Source organism: Lacerta agilis, chromosome 16 (assembly GCF_009819535.1).
Source record: "Lacerta agilis isolate rLacAgi1 chromosome 16, rLacAgi1.pri, whole genome shotgun sequence".
Classification (NCBI taxonomy): domain Eukaryota; kingdom Metazoa; phylum Chordata; class Lepidosauria; order Squamata; family Lacertidae; genus Lacerta; species Lacerta agilis.
This window is the reverse complement of record NC_046327.1, coordinates 24,804,096-24,830,726: the sequence shown is the minus strand read 5'-3', so window position 1 is coordinate 24,830,726 and position 26,631 is coordinate 24,804,096. Positions and strand designations below refer to the sequence as shown.

The window sequence follows — 26,631 nt, the reverse complement described above, 5'->3', positions numbered from 1 at the left end:
GTGCACGATTCCCCATGAATGAAAACTTGCGCTTGTAGCAACCGCTGCATTTACCGAGTGACGCGCTGCTGCCCCCAGTAACAATCAAGGTCATGAAATGAAATAAAACCCTGGTTTTTCTTCTCCACTGGGTTTCCACGGGCAGCCCTCACTTCCGCCCCGCGGGAGGAAAGGAAAGGGAAAGTCAGCCTCACGAAAGCGGAAACTTCGCCTTGGCGGCGCTCAGCCCACCCACTTGGCTGCGAATGCAGAATGAAACAAAGGCTCAGCCAATTGGCAAGGCTGGCCAATCAGCGCCCGTCGGCGTGGCGGAAGGAAGGAAGTGCGCGCGGCTGAGCCTGGGAAAAGTGCGCAGCCCACGTGCGGGAACCCCAGCTCGTGTCGCCGAGGAAGAGGGAAGCCATGGGGCGCAAGTTGGACCCGACCCGCAAGGTGAAGCGAGGCCCGGGGCGCAAGGCTCGCAAGCAGCGCGGAGCCGAGGAGGAGCTCGCTCGTTTCCTGCCGCCTGGTAAAATTGCGGATTCCCCCCCACACACACACTTTGGGTTCGGCCCTATGGGGTGGATCCTGGGCAAGAGTATCGGCGCGGCTGGGTCGGCACCAGAGAGTGCACATGCTGTAGAAACCTCAGTCCGCGTGCATTTTTAGATCGCGGGTAGAAAGCGCGCATTTGTTGTCTGTATATCGGGGGATCTGGGATTAAGCTGCCTGGTCGGCCACTGCGAGAGCAGGATGCCGCGCACCGATGGGGCCGTCGATTCTGTGATACAGAATTGTAGACTTTTAGAGTTGGTAGGGACCGCGAGGATCACCCAGCGTTTCTCAAACGTGAGTCGCCAGCTGTTGTTGTACTACAACTCCCATTAACCCTAGCTAGCAGGACCAGAGGTCAGGGATGAAGGGAGTTGTAGTCCAACAACAGCTGGGGACCCACATTTTAGAAATACTGATCTAGTCCAACAAACCATCTTTAGTGTGGGTATGTTCAACCACATGGGGCTCAAACTAACAACCTTGGCATTATCAGCACCGCACCACACTCTAACCCAGGGGTTGTCAACCTGGTCCCTACTGCCCACTAGTGGGTGTTTCAGGATTCTAGGTGGGCGGTAGGGGGTTCTACGGCACAAGCTGAATCCTCCATCCATCGAGCACTGGTGCGCAGTAAGGAAATTTTACCATCAAGAAAGATGCATTAGTGGGCGGTAGGTATAAAAATGTTGACTACCCCTGCTCTAACCATTTGAGCTAAGTGATCCTTATGGTTCTGCCTTGCTTAAGCGCATGACAGTGCCCCTTAGCCCAGCTTGCAACCGCCGGGTACTACTGCTCATCTGCAATGGATGCTGCTGCAGTGGATGTGGTCTGTTTTCAGCCCACCTCTAGTGTGCTTTAGTGTGCTAAAGGTGCAGCCCCATGTATGCTTAACCAAAAACAAGCAAGTCCTGTTGGATTTGCTCCGAATTTGCCTCTTAGTTGCAGCGTTTAGGATTGCTCCACACGTGCTAGTTCAAATCTCTTCTTTCTCTCGAGATCACTGGTGGCCATTGGCAACCCACTGTGCCTCCACCCCCCATCTGCAATAGGGATGACAGTACTGTAGTTTTACTTAACAGGGTTGTTGTTGTTGTTGTTAGGAATCTGAAGGTGGTGTTGTTGCCTACCTGCCCTTCACAAGCAGGGCCCAGCAATGTAAAATTCAGAATTAAAATCGGCTAAGCCAGTTCACAGGGATAGGGTGGGTCCTGAAAACAAGCATCTCAGATGTCAGAGGCAAAGGTAGCATAAGAGGCATGCTTTTAATTTTTGAAACTTGCATGGTTTCTGTAGGGCAGGTGTGGCCAACTTCCAAGAGACTGCGATCTATTCACAGAGTTTAAAAACTGGCAGTGATCTACCCCCTTTTGGGTCGTTCAGGTCAAAGTTGTTGAGCTTTTTTTTTAGGAAGGAAAGCCCTGTTTTTGGTGGTTCAGGTCATTTTAGAGGTGCAGGGCAAAGGTGTTGAGCTTTTTTTAGGGGAGCCAAAGTTTTTTTAGCTTCTTTGGGGGGGAGCCACTGATCTACTGGTGATCTACCACAGACATGCAGTGATCTTCCGGTAGATCATGATCTACCTGTTGGACATGCCTGCTGTAGGGTATTCCATGGGTCTCCTGCTTTGCACTCTTGCATTGAAACTGGTGTTTCATGTCGAGTTCAGCGTCTTCTGAGCTGCAGCTCTTGTTTTTAGTATGTATAAGCCTATAACCTGTTTTACTTCTGGAAAAGGACTTTGTGTAGGCTTTGCTCACAAAAAGACTTGTTGGGGGATGGCTGGATTCATCTTGCCTCTTCTGTTGAAATGTTCCCTCCATGGCTTTTGTGACATAGTGTTATAGGGCTGGGTAGCCAGTGTGGTCCCTCTGTATGTGGTTGGACTACAGCTTCCATAGCCGCTGACACACATACTTTACATACTGCCCGACATTTCTCCAACCCTTCTTTGTTTCTGCTTGTGCCAAACAAAGGTTTGACACAAAGAACGAGCCATGGGCTCCCTTGCTCTCTCCCCCTTGTGCGTTGTCCAGTATTTCCTTCTCTTTTGTGACAAACTGTTGTTTGTCGTTTTGTTCACACAGGCAAACCATGGTTTGCACTTGTCTGCAAATGTGGGTGGCGAACCAGGGTTTGATTCTGCTTGGTAAGCAAATGTAAACTATGGTTCATCTGTCTGAACAAAATAGGGAAGGGTGGTTTGCTGCAAGCAGGAACGTGGAGTAATTTGATTGCTGTGTGCAAGGAGAGAAAGGAATGTGCAGCTCATGGGTCTGCAAGGCTCTTTCCATAATACCCAAACCATGGTTTGGGACAGCCTTGTATGTAAGCCCTTGCCTGGTAGCCATGGATGACGAGGAATTGTGTGTAGGTGAGTGGGTGAATTGATGGAGAACCACTCTATCCCAGTGCAGAAATATGTCAGGCAGCTGTTGTAGGAGCTCTCTGTCCCTCCTACCAATCTTTAGCTGGCTACTTAAAAAATGTGCGTGCTATTAACACCTGAGAGCTTATTTCACGAATCTGGATTGGCATTGCATCTGGGAAAACCGTAGGAGCTAGCTTTCCTTTCTAGCTCTGTCCCAAGGAGAAATGGGCCACTAAAGAAATGGATAAAGATAGAAGATCAGTGCAGAAAAGCAGATATTTTTTTAAATTTTTTTTTTATTAAAATTCTCCAATTAAAACCAAATTACAATACATGATTAAATCCTCCATACTCCCCTTTCTCTCACCAAGGGGAGCAAACAAAACAAGCCCCCCTCCCACTGGGGCAGCTAACAATTCTTTCCCAATTCAACCACTTACTTTGCCCACAACATCTCCATGGACTTCCCCGATTCCCCTCCCCCGTTGATTTCCAGGTTAACCCCAATTCACAGTTATTGCCAATCAATCCCCATATTACTTTTTTCTCCTAACATTTTCCTTTTTATAACTCTTTGGCCAAATAATTTTCATCTTACATATCATGTTTATGAATTTAACATATCCTCTGCATTCACAATATTTCTGAACTTCCATTGCCTAATTCAAAATTTCAATACAAACAACCCAATTTAATTAATTTCATTCCAAACTCTTCTCCCCCCCCTTCCTTCCTATGTGCAGAAAAGCAGCTATGACCCTTCCTTTACCCTGTGAGATTCCTGTCCCCTTCTCCTTTCTCTGGGTGTTGGTGGCTGTTTCAAAACTCTCAAGAGGCAGAGATCTCTCATTGGGGGTAATGGCCTTGCGGCCTGGCAGCTCTGCCTCCCCGGTTGAGTTTTTGTCCTATTTGAAATCACATTAAATGGAGTCAGGAGGCATTGATGCTTTCTTGGTCTTGCTTGCTACATTGCTATATCAGCCTTCTAAGAATTTTTTTATTGTTCTTTTTCTCCTGCGCAACCTCCAGATTCCTCCGACAGCGCAAAGAAGCTTTCCAGTCATGCTCGACGAAGGTTGGTTGTGAAGGCAGTAGCATTTGCTCCTTATTCAGAATGATCCTTTGCTCTTATTTTTAAATAATGACTGCCCACAAAGGAGAGAGACTTTGAATCTGTTTTTTTAATATGTTAATTGATTCATTAATGACATCAATGTTAACTGATTGCATTAACAGTATCTATTGACATGGATTTTATTAATGTTATGTGCTCTCTGAAGAAAATGATGTTAGAATGCACATTGTAAATGAGTGTGCTTGCTACTCATTGCTAGGCCATCTTTGATGAGATTTGCCAGCACCGTATTTTTCGCTCCATAAGACACACTTTTTTCCTCCTAAAAAGTAAGGGGAAAATATCTGTGCGTCTTAGGGAGCGAATGGTGGTCCCTGGAGCTGAATTGCCCAGGGGCCAAAAGAGGGTCATGCTTTTTATTTTACAAAGAGAAAAGGGAGTGTTGAAAGGACCCCGCTCAGCAGCTGATCAGCCAGAGATTGGGAGAGAGATAAGAGTTCCGGCTCCCTTTCAGACCCGCCCTCCATTGTTTAATGTGCTGCAGAGGGAGGTTGTTTGTTTCCCCAGGACATGTGACTGGCTGATTAGATTATCTGTCTGGAAACTGTAGAAAAGGCTCCCTTTCCTTTAGAAGCTGCAGAAATGTGAGTTGAACCCCATAAAAAATTTTTAGCTGATCCTCAAAAAAACAGGGTTTTTCCCTTTGCAAAAAAAGCTGCAAAACTTTTAGCTGATCCTCAAAAAAACAGGGCTTTTAGAAGAGGAAAACCAGAAAAAAATCTTGTTTCCTCTAAAAACGAGGTGCGCCCTATGGAGCGAAAAATACGGTGAGTGTGTCGTTTGTTTTAGGCATGGCTCTCATGGTAGGTTTGCTTCCACAAGGCTGTGTGGGTTGAATCCTAAGGAATCCTAAAGATTTGATTCTTATACTCAAGCAGTCCAGGTTAGAATGAGAAATGGAGAAACATAATTGGCAACAGATTGCCAAGCCTTGCCTTCTAATGTTTATTGTAGTGAGTGGCTATGGTTAACTCTACTTTTATATTTGATATTATTAGGAAATAATAGTTGTGCTAGCAGGAACCAGCACAGAGTCCTTCTAATGCAACAGGATTAAAAAAAATATGTATCTTCTAAATTATACTTACTGCCATTAAAAAAAAGGCACATTCATCTTACCATATATATTTTTTCCCCCTAGACAACATGATACCAAAATGACTTGAAAAACGTAAATGCTTCCTTAAATCTAACTCTTACTGAATTATCAGCTAAAACTTTACTTAGCGTACATTGATTTATTTTGCTGTCTTAGCCATGCTTGCTTTTAGCTCATTCTCCTACCTTATTTCAGAGCTGCAAAGAGACGAATCAAATCTACAAAGCCCCAGGCAGATGCAGATGGCCCTGATCTCCAGACAGGTGAGTGGGCATCAAATTCATTTTTGTTCATCACTTCGAAGAGGCTGTTGTTGCTCTTTTGTGCCTAGTGCAGATGGATATGAAGAGGAGCTACAGGTTGGTGGTTTCCTTCCTTGTGAAAACCAGCAGGGGTGATTCCCTGCAGGCATTGGTGTCGATTCCAGTAGGATTTCTGTCCTCCCCACAACCTCCAGCTGCGCCCCCTCCCCACACCCTGTTCTTTTATGGGTGGTCTCCTGAGCCTCAGGAACAACTTTTCAATGTGTGCAAGAGACTCCATCTTCATCTTCTCTGCCTCTGCTGGGATTTGGGGAAGCTCTCCCCCAGAGGGAGGCTTATAATCCAAAAAGGTAACAGTGTTGGTCCATATTTGGCAGTAACCCTAGAATTCAGGCACCTTAAAAATCAGCAGATGTATTGTGTCACGAGCTGTCAGGGGAACCTCCAGGGGCAGCTGCTGCCTGAGGTGGAGAGAGGGACCCTTGATGCTGAAAGTACCCAGCACCGCCCAAGGACCCCGGAGACATCTTGTGGAAGTGATAGGCAGGAAGAGAGCTCAGTGGTGGAGGGGCTGTCAGACGCTCCTGGGTCCGGACACCTACCAAGCAGGTCAGGGACAGAGGGGGAGATGGTAGTTCTGTCGCCCCAATTACGTAGGGGACTCAAACGGAAGGAAGAAAGGAAGAGACTTGGGGATCCCAAGTTTCTTTGCTGGAGGCGCCCCAGAAAAGCGCCACTTCCGGGATCTGAGAGTGACTGAGACGGTCGTGGGATTTCGAGCTCTGTCTTGTACATACTTGTATAATAAACTGCTGTAAATATACAGACACCGAGTCACCGCCTTTTACTCGTGAGGAGCACCCTGAAACCCTTACACAAGCTGTCATAATTAGTAGCAAACTTTCGTCAGGTGCAAAAAAAAATTGAGTTCAGGGCAGCCTTTTGTTCTATGTCTGCTTCTGATGTCTTGATTCCACAGGCTGTAACTGAGTCGAGATTACAAACAAAAAACCCTCACAATTATGCACCTCTTCCCCCCCCAAAAAAGTTCTATATATATCTTGCTCTGTTTTAAAGCAAAAAAAAAGAAGCACTTTTGCCCTAAACTCTCAACCACAGGTTGAAGCTTGCTCTTACTCCCATCTATTAACTGACAAAAGTCTTAGTTGATAGAAGTACATGTTTAAAGTACTTACACCAGATCGATGACAACTTGTGCAGGCCATGGCTCTTGGAGGTGAACCTGATCTTTGAGCTCAGCTGTTCATTCTTGTGGCAGGATTGCTTGCTGCGGCGTACGACCGACCTGCCGACATCGTCTTTTGCTTCCATTCTGCAAAAACATGTTTGTTTGTTTTTTATTCCTTTAAAGACATGGCGCCAAATTTTTGTGCTATGGGAGTCTTCTAAGGACTTCAGGTTTTCGCATGCCTTTGAATCCTCGCTATTTTAATCTTGCGTTTCATATTTTGCAATACCTGTTGGCCTTTCTCTAAAGTGCCTCCATACTTGGTTTGAGTTAGATGCCTCGAATACTAGGATTTTTCTCAGGAAAGTGTATGAAGCACTCTTTAGAACAGGTACAACTACTGCTTCTTCTGTTTCGGAGGGCAAATAGGCATTTCTTCTTCAAGACTTGTTCTATTTTTTTTAATTAATATTTATTAAATTTTTAACTAAAAACATACATAAAGAAAAAACATAACTACAATAACAACAAACACAAAAACACAACAAAAACAACAACTTATTACATTTCTTAAAAATAATGATTCTTCCTCACATCATAGTGGGACTTCCTCCTGTCTCCTCCTCCTGCGTCCCTTGTAAATACCTTTTTTGTAACTTCCAAAATTTCCTATAATTCTATTCTATTTTCTAACAACAAAATTCATTAATATCTCATACCTCTTAACTTATGTTATGACAGTGTCTAATTAATTAAACTTATATCTTATCTTAATCCTTATCATCTTCTAACTTAATCGTCTATCTTCTACTCTACAGCCTATCTTATCCTCAAATTATATCGTAACTTTCAATCATACAATGATCTTTTTAATACAATTTAAAATTCTTCCACTCTTTCTCTACCGCGTCGTCCCTCTGGTCACGGAGTTTCCCGGTCATTTCTGCAAGCTCCATATAGTCCATCATTTTCATCTGCCATTCTTCTATCGTTGGTAGTTCTTCTGTCTTCCAGTTCCAGACTTGTTCTAAATAGTTCCTTTTGGTCCTGCTTTGCAGAGACGCCTTTGTTGAAGGGTGCAAAAGGAAGAGCGGCCTCACAAGATGGCCGCCAGCGTGGCTTCAGCGATACCAACGCTTCTTGGCTGACACTTTCGGCCTCAGGAAAAAAGAGACCGAGACCCGAAGAGAGCGATGAAGAGGACAGCGGGGCACTTGATGAGAGCGGCGGAGATGATGTAAGCGAGGAGGAGATGGTGGACGACTACGGAGATCTATCTTCTGATGACGAAGAGGAGGTAAGGATTCCTTGGCTTTCCATTCTAAATGGGTGAAAATAACTCTTACTGTTGAGTGGGAAGGAGTTTGTGTTGTGTAACTCAGCTGTGACTTGGTAAATCTCCCATCTGAATCTTCAGTCCACCATGAGGTATTAAAAATATATGGTAAGTGACTTAAACTGATGGAATATGTGCATCTTGTGGATCTAACTTATAGAATAAGAGAACGAGAAGAACATTTAAAGAAGATTGGGAAATGTTTACTGAATATATGGGGGAAATTGTGTACACTTGGAAACGTTGGCAGCATTAAGATAAATTCATCAGTGTAAATAAGTTTTGATGGAAGTAATAATGCAATACCGAATGGTTTATATAAAATATGCAGGGATTTATGATATGTAAAATGAACCACGGAAAGAGAAGAAGGAAAGTCATTGATACTTTAAGGTTGTATAAGTGAATATTCTAAATCAGGGGTCAGCAACCTTTTTCAGCCGTGGGCCTGTCCACCGTCCCTCAGACCATGTGGTGGGCTGGACTATATTTTTTTGGGGGGGGGAATGAACAAATTCCTATGCCCCACAAATAACCCAGAGGTTCATTTTAAATAAAAGCACACATTCTACTCATGTAAAAACACCAGGCAGGCCCCACAAATAACCCTGAGGTGCATTTGAAATAAAAGCACACATTCTACCCATGTAAAAACATGCTGATTCCCAGACCGTCCGTGGGCCGGATTGAGAAGGCGATTGGGCCGCATCTGGCCCACGGTCCTTAGGTTGCCTACCCCTGTTCTAAATTGTAAAACAGAAATAGAGAGAGAGTGTGTAAAGTATCTTTAAAAAGGAAAGGGTGAAAATATTTCAGTAGGAAATGTGCATATTGTGCCAGTTCCCTCACCCTTGCAACTACAGGGATGCTTGTGGCATTGCGAGTAGGTGAATGAGTCATTTGGCTCTTAACCTGCTGCTTCTCTGCTGCAAATAGATTTGCATCGCCTGCAGCTGTTGATGCTTCTGGCTCTGCCATTGAATGTGTTGCCCAGCCCCTAGGGTTCAGACAAGGTTACCTTCCATAAAATAATGGACTGAAAAGAATTGCCAATGCAGGCAGTGGGAAACGTTTCTGCTTATGAGAATCTCTTGCTAGCATACTCCTCTGAAAATCTTCACTACTTCATCCTTCTTAAATATATATATATATATAAATACCATATATTTATACAAAAAAAAATTCTAGGGGTTTCATTTTCACCCTCTGGACGCCGCACCAGTGAGGCTGAGTTGTTGATTACTGGGGCCAGATGTCAGACACACAGCTGTCAACTTTCCCCTTTTCTCGTGAGGAATCCTATTCGGAATAAGGGAATTTCCCTTTAAAAAAGGGGGGAAAGTTGACAGCTATGGAGACAGCACTGTTCAAGGCCATGTTAAGGAGGAATGTGTGTTAGTTGTAAGGGAGAAAGCAAGATCTGTTTTTCTCAGGCAAAGTGTCACTCAAGAGGTACCAGAAAGAAATGTTTGAAATCTGATGAACGACCATTATAGATAGGTAGAAGAGGATTTACTCTACTCGGCTATTTTGAAACAAAATAGAAAATTCTTTCCAGTAGCACCTTAGAGACCAACTGAGTTTGTTCTTGGTATGAGCTTTCGTGTGCATGCACACTTCTTCAGATACACTGAAACAGAAGTCACCAGATCCTTAAATATAGTGAGGGAGTGGGGAGGGGTATTACTCAGAAGGGTGGTGGGAATGGGTGATCAGCTGATAGGTGTGGAAAACCTGTTGGACTTAAACGGCTGCAATTAGTCTTGCAGGGAAAGGCAAGGGATGAGATGGCTAAAGATGGCTATGTTATGTATAATGAGATAAGAATCCAATGTCTTTGTTCAAACCAGGTTTCTCCATGGTTTTAAGTTTGGTGATTAGTTGCAATTCAGCCACTTCTCTTTCCAGTCTATTTCTGAAATTCCTTTGTATTAAGACAGCTACTTTGAGATCTTTTATAGAATGTCCTGGGAGATTGAAGTGTTCTCCTACTGGTTTCTCTGTCTTGTGAAGAGGTGATGTGTAGGGAGAAGGGATGAATGTATTTTGAAATGTTAGTTGGGGAAAAGTTGTTTTTTTGTTTTTTTTGGGAGCAGCAAAATGAGGGAGGAAAATAGAGGGGACACGTGGGTGGGAAGTCAGCTTTGAAATTTGTATTAAATTTGGTGGCAGTTTGTTTAAAATTACGGAATATCAATAAAAAATAATTGGCCATAAAATACAAATACAAACCAGCATAAACAGATGTGTGTATTTGGAAGATAACAATCCGTGTGTCTACTTACAATGAACAGTGTTGACTTTCCCACTCTGCACTTCCTTTTGTCGATCTGTGTTATACCTCTTAATGTGTGAGGTGTATATCTGACATCTGATTAAGCCTCTCTCTCTCTCTCTCCTTTGTGTCTGTGTGTCTTTTTTTAAAATTTAAACTCAGCTCTTGCCTATAGAACAAGCTGCCCAGAAAGAGAAGCTGGAGGGGTGAGTAAAACAAGAGATTTAGATTTTGCGGGCTGATGAATCCTTCACCCTTTTGGAGCAGTCATTGCCAGCATGTCATTGGACTCCCATCAGCCCTCAGCCAATGTGACTAATGCTCAGAGACGATGGGAGTTGTAGTGTAGCAATATCTGGAAGGCACAAAATGGAGGCCAGTATGGTGTAGTGGTCAGTGTTAGAAATATATAATCTAAACGCCAAATGGCACCTTAAACCTAGGCTGCACTCACCACAAAGGAACTTATGGTGATGATTCATTCCATTTCTATATCGGTTTATATTTTCAAAAACAAATCTCAAAACAGTTTACAACACATTAAGACATCAGATAAAACTAACTCAAGCTTCAAGAAAAATATTTCAGATCCTTCTCTAAATGATATTTCGCTTTCCCCATATTTATTTACCTACTGTCAGGAAACCCCCCTCCCCGCGGCTGGTAGGATTGCGGGAGCGTCTGCAGTATAGAGAACCCCAGAAACTGATTACCAGTTCGTCCTCCCCCTCAAGCACCGGAAGCGACCATTCCTCCAGTGGGGAGGGGGAGTCAGAGGCAGGAAGGCGGTGCAGGGGCTCTGAGAGGATCACGGAGCCTCAGCACCGAGGGGAAAGCAGGGAACAGGGTCAGGTTCCCACGCTCCGGGGACGCAGACAGGAAGGGCGTGGAAGGGGGAGGCTGGGGTTCAGAATCCCGCGCCTCTTTTGCTGGACAAAGAACAGGAAGAGCTCATTCCTGGACTCTGCGGAGGGATGAGATGGACGTTTGATCTTCTGCTCCACTGTATATAGCTGTGCACAATAAAGAACTTAGTTTTAGAAGTTCTGCGTTTGGCGCTTTACTCATGAGCAACCACGGAACGTCCTTACACCTACTTAATTTATAAAGCTGCCCCGTAGTTCAGAAGTAACTAGGAAGCCAGTATGGTGTTCAAAGAGGGTCAGATTTGATGAAGTGAAGGGCTGTGGGAAGTGAAGGATTGCAGTTGTTGAGAGTGTTTTTTAAAAATGTTTTTTACCCCAAAGTTGTTGAGCCTCTCAGCCTAACCTACCTCACAGGGTTGTTGTGGGGATTAAATGAGGAGGGGGAGATCCTTAGCGAAAAAGTGGGGTGTAAAATAAAAGAATGAACAACATTGGCCACCCCTGTATAGGGGTACACACTCCCGGCGAGTGGTAAAAATCTCCTGCTGAAATGCTTCCCTTCCTTGGATGCAGCCCGGCCTTCAGCGACGATGACAGTGGCAGTGAGGATGAGACGTCGCCACGGAAACGGGACGCAGCGCAGGAGCAAAGCAAGGACACAGACCTGCAGCTCAACGTGGACACAGAGGAGAACTTTGTGCTTCCCAGCGGGCAGGAAATAGAGAAAGAAGATATCCTTCCTCTTGGTTGGAGATGGGGACGCCTACATGTCTTTGGGGTGTGGGGGGAGATGTGCTGTGTTGCCCTGGACTGGCAGCCTTAGGCTTCCTTGCACGCCCTTTCCTCTGTGGCCCCTCGGGCCTCTCCTTGGCATGGCAGCGTGTCATTGTGGTGCAGCGGGGAGCTAGCCTTTCTGGGGCCAAAGACCACGTTGACCCAGCGCCAACCAGCTGTTGTCACATGTCGAAGTGGGCATGGCCAATCTTTTTTTTTAAGGACCGATTTTTTGGGGGGGTCTTGTAGGGTGTGTTGCAAAAAATCTTTTGGCACCACAGCAGGATCCCTTTGGGGAGTGCTCAGTTAAAACATGGTTGCATTTTCTAAACGGAGAAATTTTGGGGGGAGGCTTCGCATCATAAATTATTATTATTATTATTAGAATTTATATACCGCCCTATTCCCAGAGGTCTCAGGGCGGTTCACAGAGCAAAATCAAAATATAAAACCACAAACTATATAATAATTTAAAAAATGGCATCAAAGTATCACAGTGAGGAGAAGTCAGTAAGAGGGGGGGGGAATCATTATTTTTGTAATCAATTAAAAATGGTGGGAGGCTTGGAGAACAGTCCCCCAGAAAACCATTTGGTATCACAGCAGGAAAGCTTTGGGAGCAGCAAATTTTTGGGTTTTTTTGAAATTATGGGCCCCACATGCAAGCTAAGCACCCACATTGTAATGGGAATTGGCGTCTGCGAGCTAGAGGATCTCCTGGTTCAGATCTAGCGCCTTCCCTTTGGCTTGAAACTCTTCGTTCACAGTAACGGATTGGTAATTCCGGCTTGCTTTTACAGGGCTGTTTCAAGGAATGCCAACATGTGTGCAGGTCCTTGAATTCTTAGCTGCTCCAAAGTGTTGCGAAGATCCACTTTTCCACTCAGGAGTATACAGTATGGAATCAGCACTGTATAAATGTAGCATTTCTGTATGTAATAGTGTGTTGTCTTAAGTTGTCTATTTCTGCTTCTTTATGGAGATGTTTTTAATATATTAAGCAATCTAGAAATTAAATCATCAAATCAAAAATCAGGTCGGCCCACTGGGTTGGTCTGACTTGGGATCAGGCCTGAATCCCTGTCTCTGCTGTTGCTCCTTAACATCCTAATCACCTGCGCAGCCCCCTGACCTGCAGCTCATTCATCAGCGCATAAAGGACAACATAGAGGTGCTCCAGGATTTCGGCGCGAAGCGAGAGGAGGGGCACTCGCGGCAGGAATATCTCACCCTTCTGCGCCGGGACCTTGCTGCTTACTACTCTTACAGCGACTTCCTGATCGAGAAGTTGATGGAGCTTTTCCCACTGTCCGAGGTACTTTCCATTATTGTTATCCTAACCAGTTTCCTGCCTGGATCATTTCTTTCTGGGGATGCCCCAATTTTGGAGTCCACATGTTGTTGGGCTCCCGCTTCTTCCAGACCCATGCCGGCATGGCCCAATGGTCAGAGTGATGGGGTGCCTAGTCGGGGAAGGTTGCACTGACCTGTGGTTAAGTAGCACGACACCTGAATTTCATCCTTGATGGCAAGGCTGACTTGCTTAGGCGAGTAGCTTTGAAACATTCTCATGGCTGTTCCACTGTCTGAAGGCTGTACGTCACTGCTGAGAAGACTTAAGCCAGTAAAGAGCCAGTGTGGTGTAGTGGTTAAGAGCGTTGGACTCGTAATCTGGGGAACCGGGTTCGCTTCCCCGCTCCTCCACATGCAGCTGCTGGGTGACCTTGGGCTAGTCACACTTCTCGGAAGTCTCTCAGCCCCACTCACCTCACAGAGTGTTTGTTGTGGGGTAGGAAGGGAAAGGAGAATGTTAGCTGCTTTGAGACTCCTTCGGGTAGTGAAAAGCGGGATATCAAATCCAAACTCTTTCTTCTTCTTCTTCTTCTTCTTCTGGCTTGCAGGATCTTTTTTTCTAACTAACTAACTAACTAAAACCTCCAAGGTTCACTGACTGGCAGTTTGGGGGCAGGGGAATAAGGTACAAGTCGAGTGTGAAAGGAGAATGTGAGAAGAAACTACAGGAGATGAGTAAAAATAATTTTGAGAGTCTGAAAGGGGAAGAAACTACAGGAGATGGCTAAACTTTTGAGAGGCCTGTGGGAGTGGAGAGGAGAAAATATAAAAAGTGTAAGCAACCGTCACTTAGAGCAGGGGTTGGCAACCTGCAGCCCATGGGCCATAAATGGCCCACGGGGGTCGTTTAAGCACCCCACGAGCCACCCCTGAACCGAGCCGCCCGCTCTGTAAGTCCCCGCATGCTGCGCTAAACTGGCGGAGCAGGGACTTGCTTCCACAGCGCCGGAAATCGCGTCTGCGCAGACGTGACCTGGCCCACGGAGCAATCTCCGCGGGAGTGAACCGGCCCAGGCGAAGTAAACTTTGCCGAGCCCTGTCTTAGAGGCATCAGGATTTGCCTGTAAGTTGGGGGGGGGGAGGCTGAATCACAATACCTCTAGAGTAAATGTAGCCTGAAAAAAAGGTGAGCTGTAGGACTCATTACCACAAGGGAAAAGCTGCGACAAAGAATTTAGCCATTTCCAAAGATGGATTAGAAAACAATGTCTGTAACTGCCAAGTGATTATGCCAAACACTCTCTTCATCGGCCATCATCTTGTGATTGGCTGTGCTCTTGCACCATCGTTTTGCTACTGGTGGGCCAAAAATTTCCAGAAGCCTCATTTGAGCCCTTGGGACGATATGTTTGAGAATGAGGTGGTGGCGTTTCATTTATATCCTACCTTCCCTCGAAGGAGCTCAAGGCTCTCCCATTTCATCCTCACAACAGCCCTGTAAGGGGTAGGTCAGGCTGAGAGGCAGTGACTAGGCCCAAATCACCCAGTGAGGTTCATGGCTAAGTAGGAGATTTGAACCCTGGTCTCCAACACCCTAACCACTAAAACATAACACTGTATATCTTTTCACTTTTATTGACCTGCCTTCTCAGGCACAGGGTTTTGTTGGCAGGAGATGTGAGAGACCAAACAATTAAAAATTCCATACTATTTTTTAAAGAAATATTTCCCCACACACAACTCTATGGAATTCATTGCCCCAAGATGCGGTGAAAGCCACTCTCTTAACTTTCTTTTTATTTTAATATCCATTTATGGAGAATAAATAGGTCTATTGGTGGCTGCTAGTCACAATGGTTTGATGGAACTTCCAAAGCCAGTGGCAGCAGTACCAATCCCTGGGGAGCACGTAGGCAGAGAGTGATGTTTCGCGCCTGTCCTCAGTGCCAGATTTACATAAAAGCCAAACAAGCTATAGCTTAGGGCCCCACTCTCTTGCGGGCCCCAAAAAAATGTAAAGGAAAAAAACTGGATGTACATTTCCAAAATATAAGATAAAAAACAAATAAAATAAAACCTACTGTTATAAGAATGACCTGAAATGCCACTGCTTCATATGGAAGTCTGTGGCGATACGGAGACTCAATAGTTGATTCTAGGTTCAAAGCTCCGGTTGGGAAAATGACAGAGACCAACAAGTTGATCAGGCAAAACAATACTGATCCTTTATTGAGACACAGGAAAAAAAAACTACAGCTGTAGGGTCCCTGCCTTCTAAGAAAAAGGAGAGGGGCCCCGATAAATGGGAAACCCTTAATATTTATACCCTCCTATTCCCATACAATCCAATGGTGGCTGGAAGGTGTGAAAAACAAGGGTCTTACACGGAAATTGGATAGTTCATGGAAATAATGGGTGTCCTTTTCATGTGGAGGGGTGTCAAATGTTCTTCCCCTTATCTTCCTATGCGAGACAATAGCTGCTAGCTCATCAAAGGAGTAGATTGACAGCCCTGCTGAGAATTTCTTTCCTGGGGGGTGATAGGTGATAAATTCCTGAGGTGTGATTTGCAAATGGAATGAAGAGGAAGATGTTTGAAAGCTGTGCCAGTGGATCATGGCGTCGAAGAGGAGGATTCTGGGAACTGGAGAATTGGGCCTCATCTCCAGTCCAGTTACCCCTCTCTGTTCATGGCTGAAATGGTAAAACTGGACATGCCCTGGCATCGCCTTCCCCCCTCGTAATTCTTATAACACTACATACAGCAACTGTGCTTTGTGTTGTGTAGGCTCCTGTGGTGTAAGTAATGGGCCCTGCCTGCTAGCCTGCTCCCTAGAATATCACTGGTTTGCTCATTTCTATATCAATTACTTTGATAAAATACATATTTTGTTATGTGCAAATGGCTTTAGATGCCTATTAGGTCCATAAATTACAATACCAGCATATATTCAGCACAAAAAACAGCGACAATTTGTTGTTGACAAAGGACAGCTGGACATACAAAGGGCTCCATTACCTTCAGTAGCTTAGGGCCTCATCAAACCTCAATCCGGTCCTGCTTGTGGGATTTTCCCATAGGCCCCTGGTTAGCCACTCTCAGAATATGACTGCTCTTAGGTGGCTCTTGTGCCTCATTTTGGTCTTTCTCTCCCCACCCCCACCCCACATTTAGCTGGTTGATTTCTTGGAGTCCAACGAGGTTCCTCGGCCGGTGACTCTTCGCACCAACACGCTGAAGACCCGGCGGCGCGACCTGGCTCAGGTGTGTAGCTGGCGGAGAACCCCCCTACCCTCAGCCTAACCCTGGTTGACAAAAGCTCACTCTCATCCTTTCCACTTCATCCCACAGGCCCTGATAAACCGTGGGGTGAATCTTGACCCGTTAGGAAAGTGGTCCAAAACTGGGCTTGTTGTGTATGACTCCTCTGTGCCTATAGGTGAGTAGAAGGCTGTGTTATCTTTCCCTTCACACACACACACACACACACACACACACACCTCCACTCACAAAAACACCTCCACATTCCTCAGCAGCTGGTTTCTCATGGCTTTGCTTCATCTCCCTTCCCTCCCAGGAGCCACCCCAGAATACTTGGCCGGCCAGTACATGCTGCAAGGAGCATGTAGCCTTCTCCCTGTCATGGCTCTGGCCCCCCAGGAGAACGAGCGCGTCTTGGACATGTGCTGTGCCCCAGGAGGCAAGACCAGCTACATAGGTACTGGTGGAGGATTGGGGGCGGGGGGAGAGGGGTCTGTTCTGCCATCTTGTTGACTCCCAATGGACCACAAAGCACAAGAGTGCTGCTCTTCTCTGCCGGCTAAGAGGCCGCCCCGCTGAAGGAAGCTTCAGCTGGAGCCTGGGCTTAGGGGAAACTAGGCCGCAGCACAGAACTGGATACTTTGGGAGCCCCCCGCCAACATTTTCCCACTGAGGGAGGAGCTCATCTATTTCTACTTAGGTGCACCAGGGCTAATCTGAGACCCTTCCTCGTTTGCCTCATCCATGAGAGGTCTGGATGGTGGCCTTTTCTACAGTGGCTCCCCATTTGTGACATGCTCTCCCCAGGAAGACTCACCTGGTGCCTTCATACATCTTTAGTTGCCCAGCAAAAACGTTCCTTTTCAGGCAGGCCTTGGGCTGACTGGCATCCGGTGTCCTTTTAAATGTGTTGTGGGAAGGGGGGGGGGTTATTGGTTTTGTTTTTGTTCTTATTTTTATTGTATATTTTTGTCTTTTTTCTATTGTAATTTTTGGTGTGAACCACCTTGAGATCTACGAAGGAGGGGCTGTATACAAATTTAATAAATAAATACTAAGTGCTTATGCTGATGTCTGATGCTATGGCTGTGTCCCAAGAGAAACCTGCTGCAAGTTGACCTGTGTTGTTTTTTTTTGAGAAACTAATCCCACCTGCTCACCTTTTGGGTTACTGGGAGCTGACAAGTATGGCTCATTTGACAATTTTGAGCTTACCTGCGGACTCTTCTACAGGGGCCCGCAATCTGCCCTGCTTCTTGTTTTCCTGAGTTGTCGATTTGGGAATTTAGCTGCTTGTGGGGTGCAATTCATATTCCTTTTTCAGCTGGCCATCTAGCTTAGGGTAATAGATTGCAATAAGGGAGGGAGTGGAAGTTGCCTCCCATTCTTAGTGCTCAAGGGAGTCATTCTCCAAAGAACTTGCCTCTCCTCCTAGTGGAGGGGCGCCCAGGAAATCCACATGTAAGCCCAAACTTTGATAGGTACAGAGCTGCCTAAGGAGAGGCCCTCAAGGACAAGATGTATGGGAGAAATTTTAAGTCTCTAATGATCAGGGCTGGAGGGAGACCTGGTTGTTTTGTTTTGTTTTGTTTTGTTTTGTTTTGTTTTGTTTTGTTTTGCAAGCGCTAACGCATTTGCGTTCTGCTTTGGCAGCCCAGCTGATGAAGAACACAGGTGTGATCCTGGCCAATGACAGCAATGCCGAGCGTCTGCGCAGTGTGGTGGGCAATCTGCACCGCTTGGGAGTCACAAACGCTGTTGTGAGCAACTGTGACGGCCGCCAGTTCCCCAAGGTATATATGGTTGAGCAGGAGGTGGGTTGTTGGCATTGGGGTTGTTGTTGTTGTTGTTGTTGTTTTGATGGATCTGACCTTTCTTGACCCAGTGGACCCCTGGCAGGGAGGTCTACTTTGTGAGGAAGCGGGTACAGATGCTGTCTTGAAACTTGGGGCAGATTTCCACCAGTGCAGACGGAGAAAAGGCAAGAGTGGCAGTCCCTCAAGTTGAGTTCTCTGCCACCTCCTTTCTGTGCTGGGGGGAGAAGGAATCCCCAAGTGATGGGGATGGTCTCCAGTTGGCCAACCCAAGGGAGGGAGAGACCCTGTAGAACTGAGGGAGAATCCTCCTCCTGAATACATTTTTCTTTCCCAAGGTACTGGGCGGCTTTGACAGGGTGCTGCTTGATGCTCCATGCAGTGGAACGGGTGTTATTTCAAAAGACCCCACAGTTAAAACCAATAAGGTGAGTTGGGCTTTAATCGCTGCAGTGGGGCACGGGGGGGTGTCTTAATCTGTGTGCAGAAAGAGAGGGACTTGGAGCTGCACATCTGCTTCATTTTATTTCTTACCAAAACCTCTTTGAGGATATTTGGGGGGAAGCGAGAGAGGTGTGTTGACAGCAACAAGTATACCACAGGTTACTAAAGGTACAAGAAGTGCAAGAGGATGCCAGTGTGCTTGCTGAATAAAGGCAAGGAAGCAACAACAACAACAAAAGGGCAAGAAGGCCTTGGTTTTTAAAAAGGGGACAGTGTGGCCCAAATGAGAATGAAATGAAGCACAAGCTGTGGCAAAATGAATGTTACAGCGACAAGCAGGCAGGCAGCAAATATTTCGACCAGTGTATAGCTAAATGAAAGGATTACAGCACGAGAAGAGGGAGCTTGAAGAGAAGCTGAATTGATTATTTCTGCCTGCCTACACTTCAAAAGATGCTTGACAGCTGCCACACCTGAACCAGTTTTGTGGGGAGGGAGCCTGAAGAACGAAGTCAAACAGAATGCACTTTTAAGGCTAATGGACATATTCTTAAAACTAAACAATTGCCAGGTCCTGGTGGCACAAACCCAATAGTTTTTGAAAGAACTCAAGATGTACATCATAATGGCACACGAAGGCACCTATACCCAGTCACAGTGTTGGTGTGGTCTTTGCCAAAGGCTCTCCTAGGCCTCAGGCCTGCTAACTAAGATCCTTCTAGCTGGTGATGCCAGGTCCTGAAGCATGAGTTTTGGCTCTTGAGGCCGCTCCCCAAACTCTGGATTAAGTAGTGACAGGAAGTTCCTTCTAATCTCACTTCTGCCATGAATTTGCTGGGTTGCATTCAGCAAATCGTGTCTCATCCTTAGCACCTCAGCGCCACCTACAAATGGGAATCACAGTGGTAGGAGGTTTCTTCAAGGGCTGTTGGGAAATGTAAACCAATGGTGGGACGTGGGTGGTCCTCTAGGCCAGTGTTTTTCAACCTTTTTGGGGCAAAGGCACACTTGTTTCATGAAAAAAATCACGAGGCACACCACCATTAGAAAATGTTAAAAAATTTAACTCTGTGCCTATATTGACTATATATAAAGTAATTCTCTTGAATAGGAATCAAATAAACACAAAGAAAGTATTTTATAATTCTTGGATTTAAGAGCAGGGGTCCCCAAACTAAGACCCGGGGGCCGGATGTGGCCCAATCACCTTCTAACTGCTGCCTGCGGATGGTCCAGGAATCAGCGTGTTTTTACAGAATTGGAACCTGTCCTTTTATTTAAAATGCATCTCTGGGTTATTTGTGGGACATAGGAATTTGTTCATATTTTTTTCAAAATATAGTCCAGCCCCAAGTAAGGTCTGAGGGACTCTAGTCTTGTACCTGAGTGACTTTTTGTGACAAAGACATGAGTGGAGAAGCTCCTGAGACATCCTGACATGATATAATTAACTGCCATGCCACACTTGAGAGCCCAGCCAATGTGGTGTTTCCCTTTTTTGTGATGATCTTGTGCTTTGGGAAGTTCAAAGAGGTTGAACCAGCAAGTGCAAAATAAATGCAAAAGGAAACCTACACATCCTAATTATTCATCATTTATTAGCAAAGTGCTCTCACCCAGCTGAAAGGAGCCAGGCTTGTTATTTCCTCCAAACAGCAAAAGAATTCTTAATTTATGTAGGTTGGAGATGACTACTCTTTGGGAAACGTTTCCCTTGAGAGGTTATAGATGCGGTTTTGCATCCGATTTGGTACTGAATCCTCTCTCTATCTCCCCCCCCCCCCCGGCCTCCGCCTCGCGTGCGCCATTTCCAAGCCCCCACCCACGCCCACCGCCGGCTCCCTCCTCCTCATCTCCGGCCCGCTCTTTCCACCCCCCTCCCACTTCTAAGATGCGCGCACCTACATTGGCCTCGGAACCCCACTCGCGACAAGGGGCGCGCAGCGCGCAGGACCCCTTCAGGGCCACGCCGACAGCCGAGCAGGCGGGGAACTCCGGCAGGCCGGAGGGCGCTGACGATTGGCCGGCGGGAGGGCGAAGGAGGGAGAGAGGCGCTTTTGAGGCGGCCGGCCCGGCGGCCGCGTCCAGGGCCGTGCAATGCAGTGCAGTGTAGCCTCGGCGCTGCTGGGGCAAGGCGGGCGTCTCTTTTCGGCTCTCTGTATAAACGCGCGGGCTGACCCTGATTGGCTAAAAGGAAGGCAACAACAACGGCCGGGACGTTTTCCCCACGGCACACCAGGCAACATCTCGCGGCACACTAGTGTGCCGCGGAACAGTGGTTGAAAAACACTGCTCTAGGCGCATTGGAGAGTCCAGTTCCCACCTTGACAATTGGGACTGATGGGAATCGGGAGTTCAGCACCATCTGCAGAGCCGCAGATTTCCCCATCCCTGGCATAAACAAAGTGCTGCTACGCAAACATTTCATCTCACTTATTACTGATGTGCGTCTGCCTTGTTCTTTCAGGATGAGAAGGACATTTTGCGCTGTGCCCACCTGCAGAAGGAACTGCTGCTCAGTGCTATTGACTCGGTTAATGCCGCCTCAGAAACCGGGGGCTACATCGTGTATTGTACGTGTTCAGTCATGGTGAGTCTTCTTTCCCCTGTTTAGTCTTCGCTGCCCCAGGTAGGGGAGCACCCCTTCCCAGTAGGAAGCTTTAAGGACGCGGTTGGTGCTGTTGTCTAAACCCCTGAGCCTCTTGGGCTTGGCAATCAGAAAGTTGAATGTTCGAATCCCCGCGACTGAGTGAGCTCCCGTTGCTCTGTCCCAGCTCCTGCCAGCCTAGCAGTTCAAAAGCATGCCAGTGCAAGTAGATAAATAGGTACCGCTGTGGCGGGAAGGTAAATGGCGTTTCTGTGCGCTCTGGTTTCTGTCACGGTGTCCCGTCGTGCCAGAAGCAGTTTAGTCATGCTTGCCACATGACCCAGAAAGCTGTCTGTGGACAAACGCCAGCTCCCTTGGCCTGAAAGCGAGATGAGTGCCACAACCCCATAGTTGCCTTTGACTGGAGTTAACTGTCCGGGGGTCCTTTTCCTTTACGTTTTTAAGGAACCTGACCGTCCATTGTCTGTGTTTGACAGGTGGAGGAAAATGAATGGGTCGTCGATTACGCCCTGAAGAAACGCAATGTCCGCCTGGTGCCGACAGGGCTGGACTTTGGCAAGGAAGGATTTACCAGGTGTGCCTCTCTAATCCCAAAGCTGGAATGCAAGAGCAGCTCGTGAATTCTCATTGCTCTCGGCAACTCACAGCGTGCAATCTTTGTGTTCCCCTTGACACCCAGGTTTAGGGAGCGCCGTTTCCACCCTACCTTGAAATCCACTCGCCGCTTCTACCCTCACACCCACAACATGGATGGCTTCTTTGTCGCCAAGCTCAAGAAGTTCTCCAATGCCATTCCCAAGCCTCCAAAAGGTAACGGGCCGGAGGGTTTGCCTCGTCAGCAACCTTTGTTTTCTTGCCAAACAAACGCTTCCACAATTCTGTGTCCTGGAAACTGTTTCTTGGCTGCCAGTTATGCAGTTTTGCTGAACTGTTCGCTGCAACATTCCGATCCTGTTGAGCTTTAGTCAAGTGGTAATACTTTTGTTTTGAAGCAGTGGGGTTGTGGTAATCTAGCATATATTTTAAGGTTTTTGGTTCTGCTTTAAATATAACCTGGAACAGAGAGAGAGAATGTGAACAGTCAGTGATGGTGCTTGCTGAAGACATCATTATTTTCCCAGCAGCCTGTTTTTGCTCTTAATTAGTCTGCATCTTTTGGTTGGGTAGGATGTATCCTTTATTATGTTATTGCAGGATGAGCGTTTTTAGTTAATAATGCTTTTTTATGTGTTTTAGTTTAGTATCGTATGCTTGTTTCTCTTGAAGGAAGGAAGGAGCGGCTGGGATACATTCCAGACTTTGTGCTATATCAGCATATTGCAGTATTTAGCTGCTGATATATCACAATGTTGAAAACCCGATATCGCCCAGCCCTGATACGTTCTGTATACGCCAAGGAGCATACCGTCACTTGGGCCAGAACTTCCCATCGCTTCATCTGACCAGATGAGGGCATAAGTGGCAAACACCCAAATCTTACAGATCGTTCCCCTTTCTGGGCTCAGAGCCCAGCACCCCAAGCCTACAGATAAGGATAACGTCAAAGGAAGCCTATTAGCTTATAGCAAAGCAAGTGAATATAAACACTGATGAGATCATTGCTACAACACCTAACAATTAATTGGGGGGTTATCTTGACTACCAAGATTGTGGGAATGTTGAGGGATGTGGGAGAGGATATATTGTTTTAGATATCCTATCCCAACTTGCGTTTACAAGCTCGATAATATCAGCAGAGCTAACATTCCCTTTTTACCTCACATGCACAGCGGATAGTTTGCATAGACTCGCTAGAGTCATAAAAATGTTATCCTGGTGTCTTCCCCTTTTTATCCCTCTTTCAATAAGACGCTTCACAGTCTTCGGTCAAGTGAAAAATGTTTACTCACAAGTAATCATCTAGTCACACACAGGATCCTAGAGGCAGGCTTAAAAGTTGCTAAACAATATACATGTGGTGACTTTCTCCTTATGAGAGAAAGTCCCCCTTTTCTACTCTTGGCCTAGTGCCAACGGTACATTTTTAGTAATGCTGCTTTTAAACTGTCAGAGAGAGAGATCAACACGACAACTGACCATCGACAAAATGGAGCCCCGGCGTGAGCTACAGTTGGCCGCTCCCAACTGTGGTGTTCGCTCCCAACTGTAGAGTTCCATATAAGGAAGTTTTGTCTCAGTCCAGGAAGACAGGAAGTTCCGGCTTGAGGACTGAGACAACCTTCTAGAAAAAGTTGGGTTTGACTGCCCCTGTTCTTTTTACATCCCACAATGATGGCATGTGGAGAACTTCTAGAACCCTGGGTTCAACACAATGCTTTCCTTTTTCTATGTGGTCCTTGGCTTGTTCCCACCCTGCTCTCTTTCCCTGCTTGCTCCAGTGTTGCTGCCGTTGTTCTGGTCTAACGCTTGCTTCTGTTTCCAGACGAAGAGCCGAGCGGGGAGCCAGCCGTGCAAACAGCAGAAGAGGGATCTGTTGCAATACCAGCTGAGCCGCCGGCTAAAGCGGGGAAACGCATCGAGTCGAAGGCCGTTAAGAAGCAGCCTGCAAAACTGGAACTTTCTGCCAAGGCGCAGCCTGCGAAAGGAGAGTTGAAAGGGGATGAGCAGAAGAAACGGCTCTCGGTGTCACGGCAAGGCTCCTTCCAGAAGCGGTCCAGGCCCTTGAAGGCTGCTCGGCCCTCTCCGGGAGGTGCGAAAGCTCGGCCAATCCCCAGCAAGAAGCGCAAGGTGCACCAAAACCACCAATAGGGAGGAAATTGCATTGCTTGGTGCTTCTCTGACAGCTGCCAGACAACGCTAGTAAGACTGGCGGGAGATCCTCCCCAAGGCACTTTGCCCTGGCAAGACCTGTGCCAGGTTGGCATTCGGGTACTCTCCTCTGCGCACCGGGGCTGACGTAAAATATTTAATTTACTTTTAGCCCTGTTGGAAGGGCAGAAACTGTCTGAATTTGTCAGTCATTAAAAGATTTTCTACCTGGCCGTGTGGCATGTTGGGTATAGGATTTTATTTCAAGTCCCAGTATGGTTTGTATTTTCATTTTTTTCACAGCTGAAGTAAATTCTGTTGGATCTAAACTAAAAGGGGGAAAGGGGGTTTGGTGGGGGAAGGAGACGGTGGGGAGAAACAGAGAGTGGCAAGAAATAGGCTCTGGCAGAGCCCACTGGGCATGTAGTTCATGCAAACAAGTACGGATCCCAAATCTCGGAGTGCTTATTCTTTTTGTGCTGCCTGGTGAAGGTAGCCTTTCCGTATGTTGTAAGATTAGGAAAGACTTCTGACTACTGAACTGTTAGGGGAGGCATACTCCCCTTCCGGGAGGGATGCAGGTGGTGCTGTGGGTTAAACCACAGAGCCTAGGGCTTGCCGATCAGAAGGTCGGCGGTTTGAATCCACGCGATGGAGTGAGCTCCCGTTGCTCGGTCCCTGCTCCTGCCAACCTAGCAGTTCAAAAGCATGCCAGTGCAAATAGATAAATAGGAAGGTAAACGGTGTTTCCGTGCGCTGCTGTGGTTCGCCAGAAGCGGCTTAGTCATGCTGGCCACATGACCTGGAAGCTGTTCGCCAGCGCTCTCGGCCAGTAAAGCGAGATGAGTGTCACAACCCCAGAGTCATCCGCGACTGGACCTAATGGTTAGGGGTCCCTTTACTCCCTTTTTCGTGTTGCAACACCCGTCTTTTGACCAATAGGGCAAACAAAAGTCCAGTTACGTTGCCCCTTCATCCAGCCCCACAGAGTTGTGTTATAATGGAGCACCTGAGAATTCTAAGTCTGCCCCCCCACTTGTCCCTCACTAAGTTGCTCAGTAATTGAAGATCCGAGCCAAACTTTACAGAGGCCAAAGCAGTTTGCCATTGCTTCAAGTGTATTGGGAAGTCCAGCTCTCTGGTCTAGACCCCCATGGGTCATTCACATGAAATTTGCCTTTGCCCAATGGGGTCTTGTAGAGGGTGGGTTTTGTATAGTTCACCAAGGCCATTAGGTCCTCCCACACTGGGTTCCAGAGTTGCTTGCTTGAAGTAGAGATGGGTGATGTGGAGTGGGGCACCCCACAGCACCTACCTGTAGCTCAATCTGGGTAGCCCATTCATTTTTATCACATGAACCTTGCCCCATGGAGGAGTGTCCACTGTTCCAAGTTGGACTGTGTTTTCTTGATAATATACCGGTATGTAAGAGTCCAGTTGTCCAGTGTTACCAGTATCTTGGGAACAAGAATTCCCAGACAAGTTAGTTCAGTGGGACACAAATGGAAATTCTTATAATTAAAATGGATGGGCAGCACATCATCAAGAAGCACAACACATCTTGTTGGAATCTATCTGTCTCAAGAGATGCTGGTAGGAGACTGGGGGTGAAATCAAACCACTGTGTTAGCTGCACCGAAGTGACCTCTCGGAAGCGCGAGCCTGGGCCGTGTGTATGGAGGTCCTGGGCTGCCCAGATGACAAGACTCCCCTCTCGGTCTCGCTGTTGGGGTTCAAAGGAAAGCAGAGCAATATGCTTGGCTGCAGGAGTTGCTGGAAGGAGGTGTACATGGCACTGTCTTAGGGACTCCATCCCAGATTTGTGTAGGGTTTACTCCTGAGGAGGTGCAAAATGTTAACTTTAACAAAAGCTATATTTATACAGAGTATAATTATACAGTATAATTTAGACAATTATACTGAGAAGATGCATTAAAAAGCAATTGTACCAAAAGGAATTATTGTGAAAATAAAGAATAACGGGGCATCAAATTTTGTCCTTGGCACCAGATTACCAAAGTCTGCCTGCAACACACAACCACACACACACACACACACACAGAGAGAGAGAGAGAGAGAGAGCGCTACAGTTACCGGTATGTTAAAGGTCTTGGACTTCTACTTTTGGAAGGCTGGGATAACTTGGTAGAGCATGAAGCTCTTGCAATCTCAGGGTTGTGGGTTCGAGCCCCACATTGGGCACTGCAGGGGGTTGGACTAGATGATACCCGTGGTCCCTTCAACTCTACAATTCTGTGGTTCACAGGCAGCTTGTCCAGCATCCAGTCTTGTTCTGAGCTGCATCGCCGCTAGCAGGCAAAGGGCCGTTTCCCGTCCAGCAGATTAACGCAGCTCCGTTTGGCAAAGGAGCGCTTCGCTCCTCTTGCGCGCCACGGTCTCCAGGCGTGGGGGGCGCAGCCAACCGCGCGGCTGTGCGTCCTCAGCTCCCCCCTGGACGTGCGGCGCGCCTCCATCCCCCGGCCCGTCTGGAGGGCGCCGCATCGCCGCCCTTCTGCGCTGCTGCATCCCTCCCTCGCTCCCTCCCTCCCTCCCCATCCAGGCGCCTCCCTTCTGCAGCGGCAGAAGGCGGGCTGGCGACTGGATCCCGCCCCTTCTGTGCCAG

General features: G+C 46.9%; 1 protein-coding gene across 1 annotated transcript; it reads left to right on the top strand.

The window, feature by feature from the left end:
- The first annotated feature begins 402 nt into the window (after positions 1–402).
- Positions 403–24,245, top strand: NOP2 (NOP2 nucleolar protein). The gene is made up of 16 exons (XM_033173331.1): positions 403–508; positions 3,932–3,977; positions 5,332–5,399; positions 7,647–7,885; positions 10,362–10,405; positions 11,639–11,796; positions 12,955–13,154; positions 16,308–16,397; positions 16,485–16,572; positions 16,711–16,851; positions 18,048–18,187; positions 18,547–18,636; positions 21,120–21,242; positions 21,737–21,834; positions 21,940–22,070; positions 23,683–24,245. The coding sequence occupies exons 1-16, from the start codon at positions 403–405 to the stop codon at positions 24,006–24,008; spliced, it is 2,088 nt and encodes a 695-aa protein (XP_033029222.1). The 3' UTR covers positions 24,009–24,245.
- Positions 24,246–26,631: the final 2,386 nt, after the last annotated feature.

What these genes read in the sequence shown, in the direction of transcription:
- NOP2 (XM_033173331.1), top strand. Translation starts at nt 403, where the DNA reads ATGGGGCGCAAGTTGGACCCGACCCGCAAGGTGAAGCGAGGCCCGGGG. An exon ending in AGGCAAGACCAGCTACATAG is followed by an intron (nt 16,852 to 18,047) that starts GTACTGGTGGAG and finishes CTGCTTTGGCAG; the next exon opens with CCCAGCTGATGAAGAACACA. An exon ending in CATTCCCAAGCCTCCAAAAG is followed by an intron (nt 22,071 to 23,682) that starts GTAACGGGCCGG and finishes TTCTGTTTCCAG; the next exon opens with ACGAAGAGCCGAGCGGGGAG.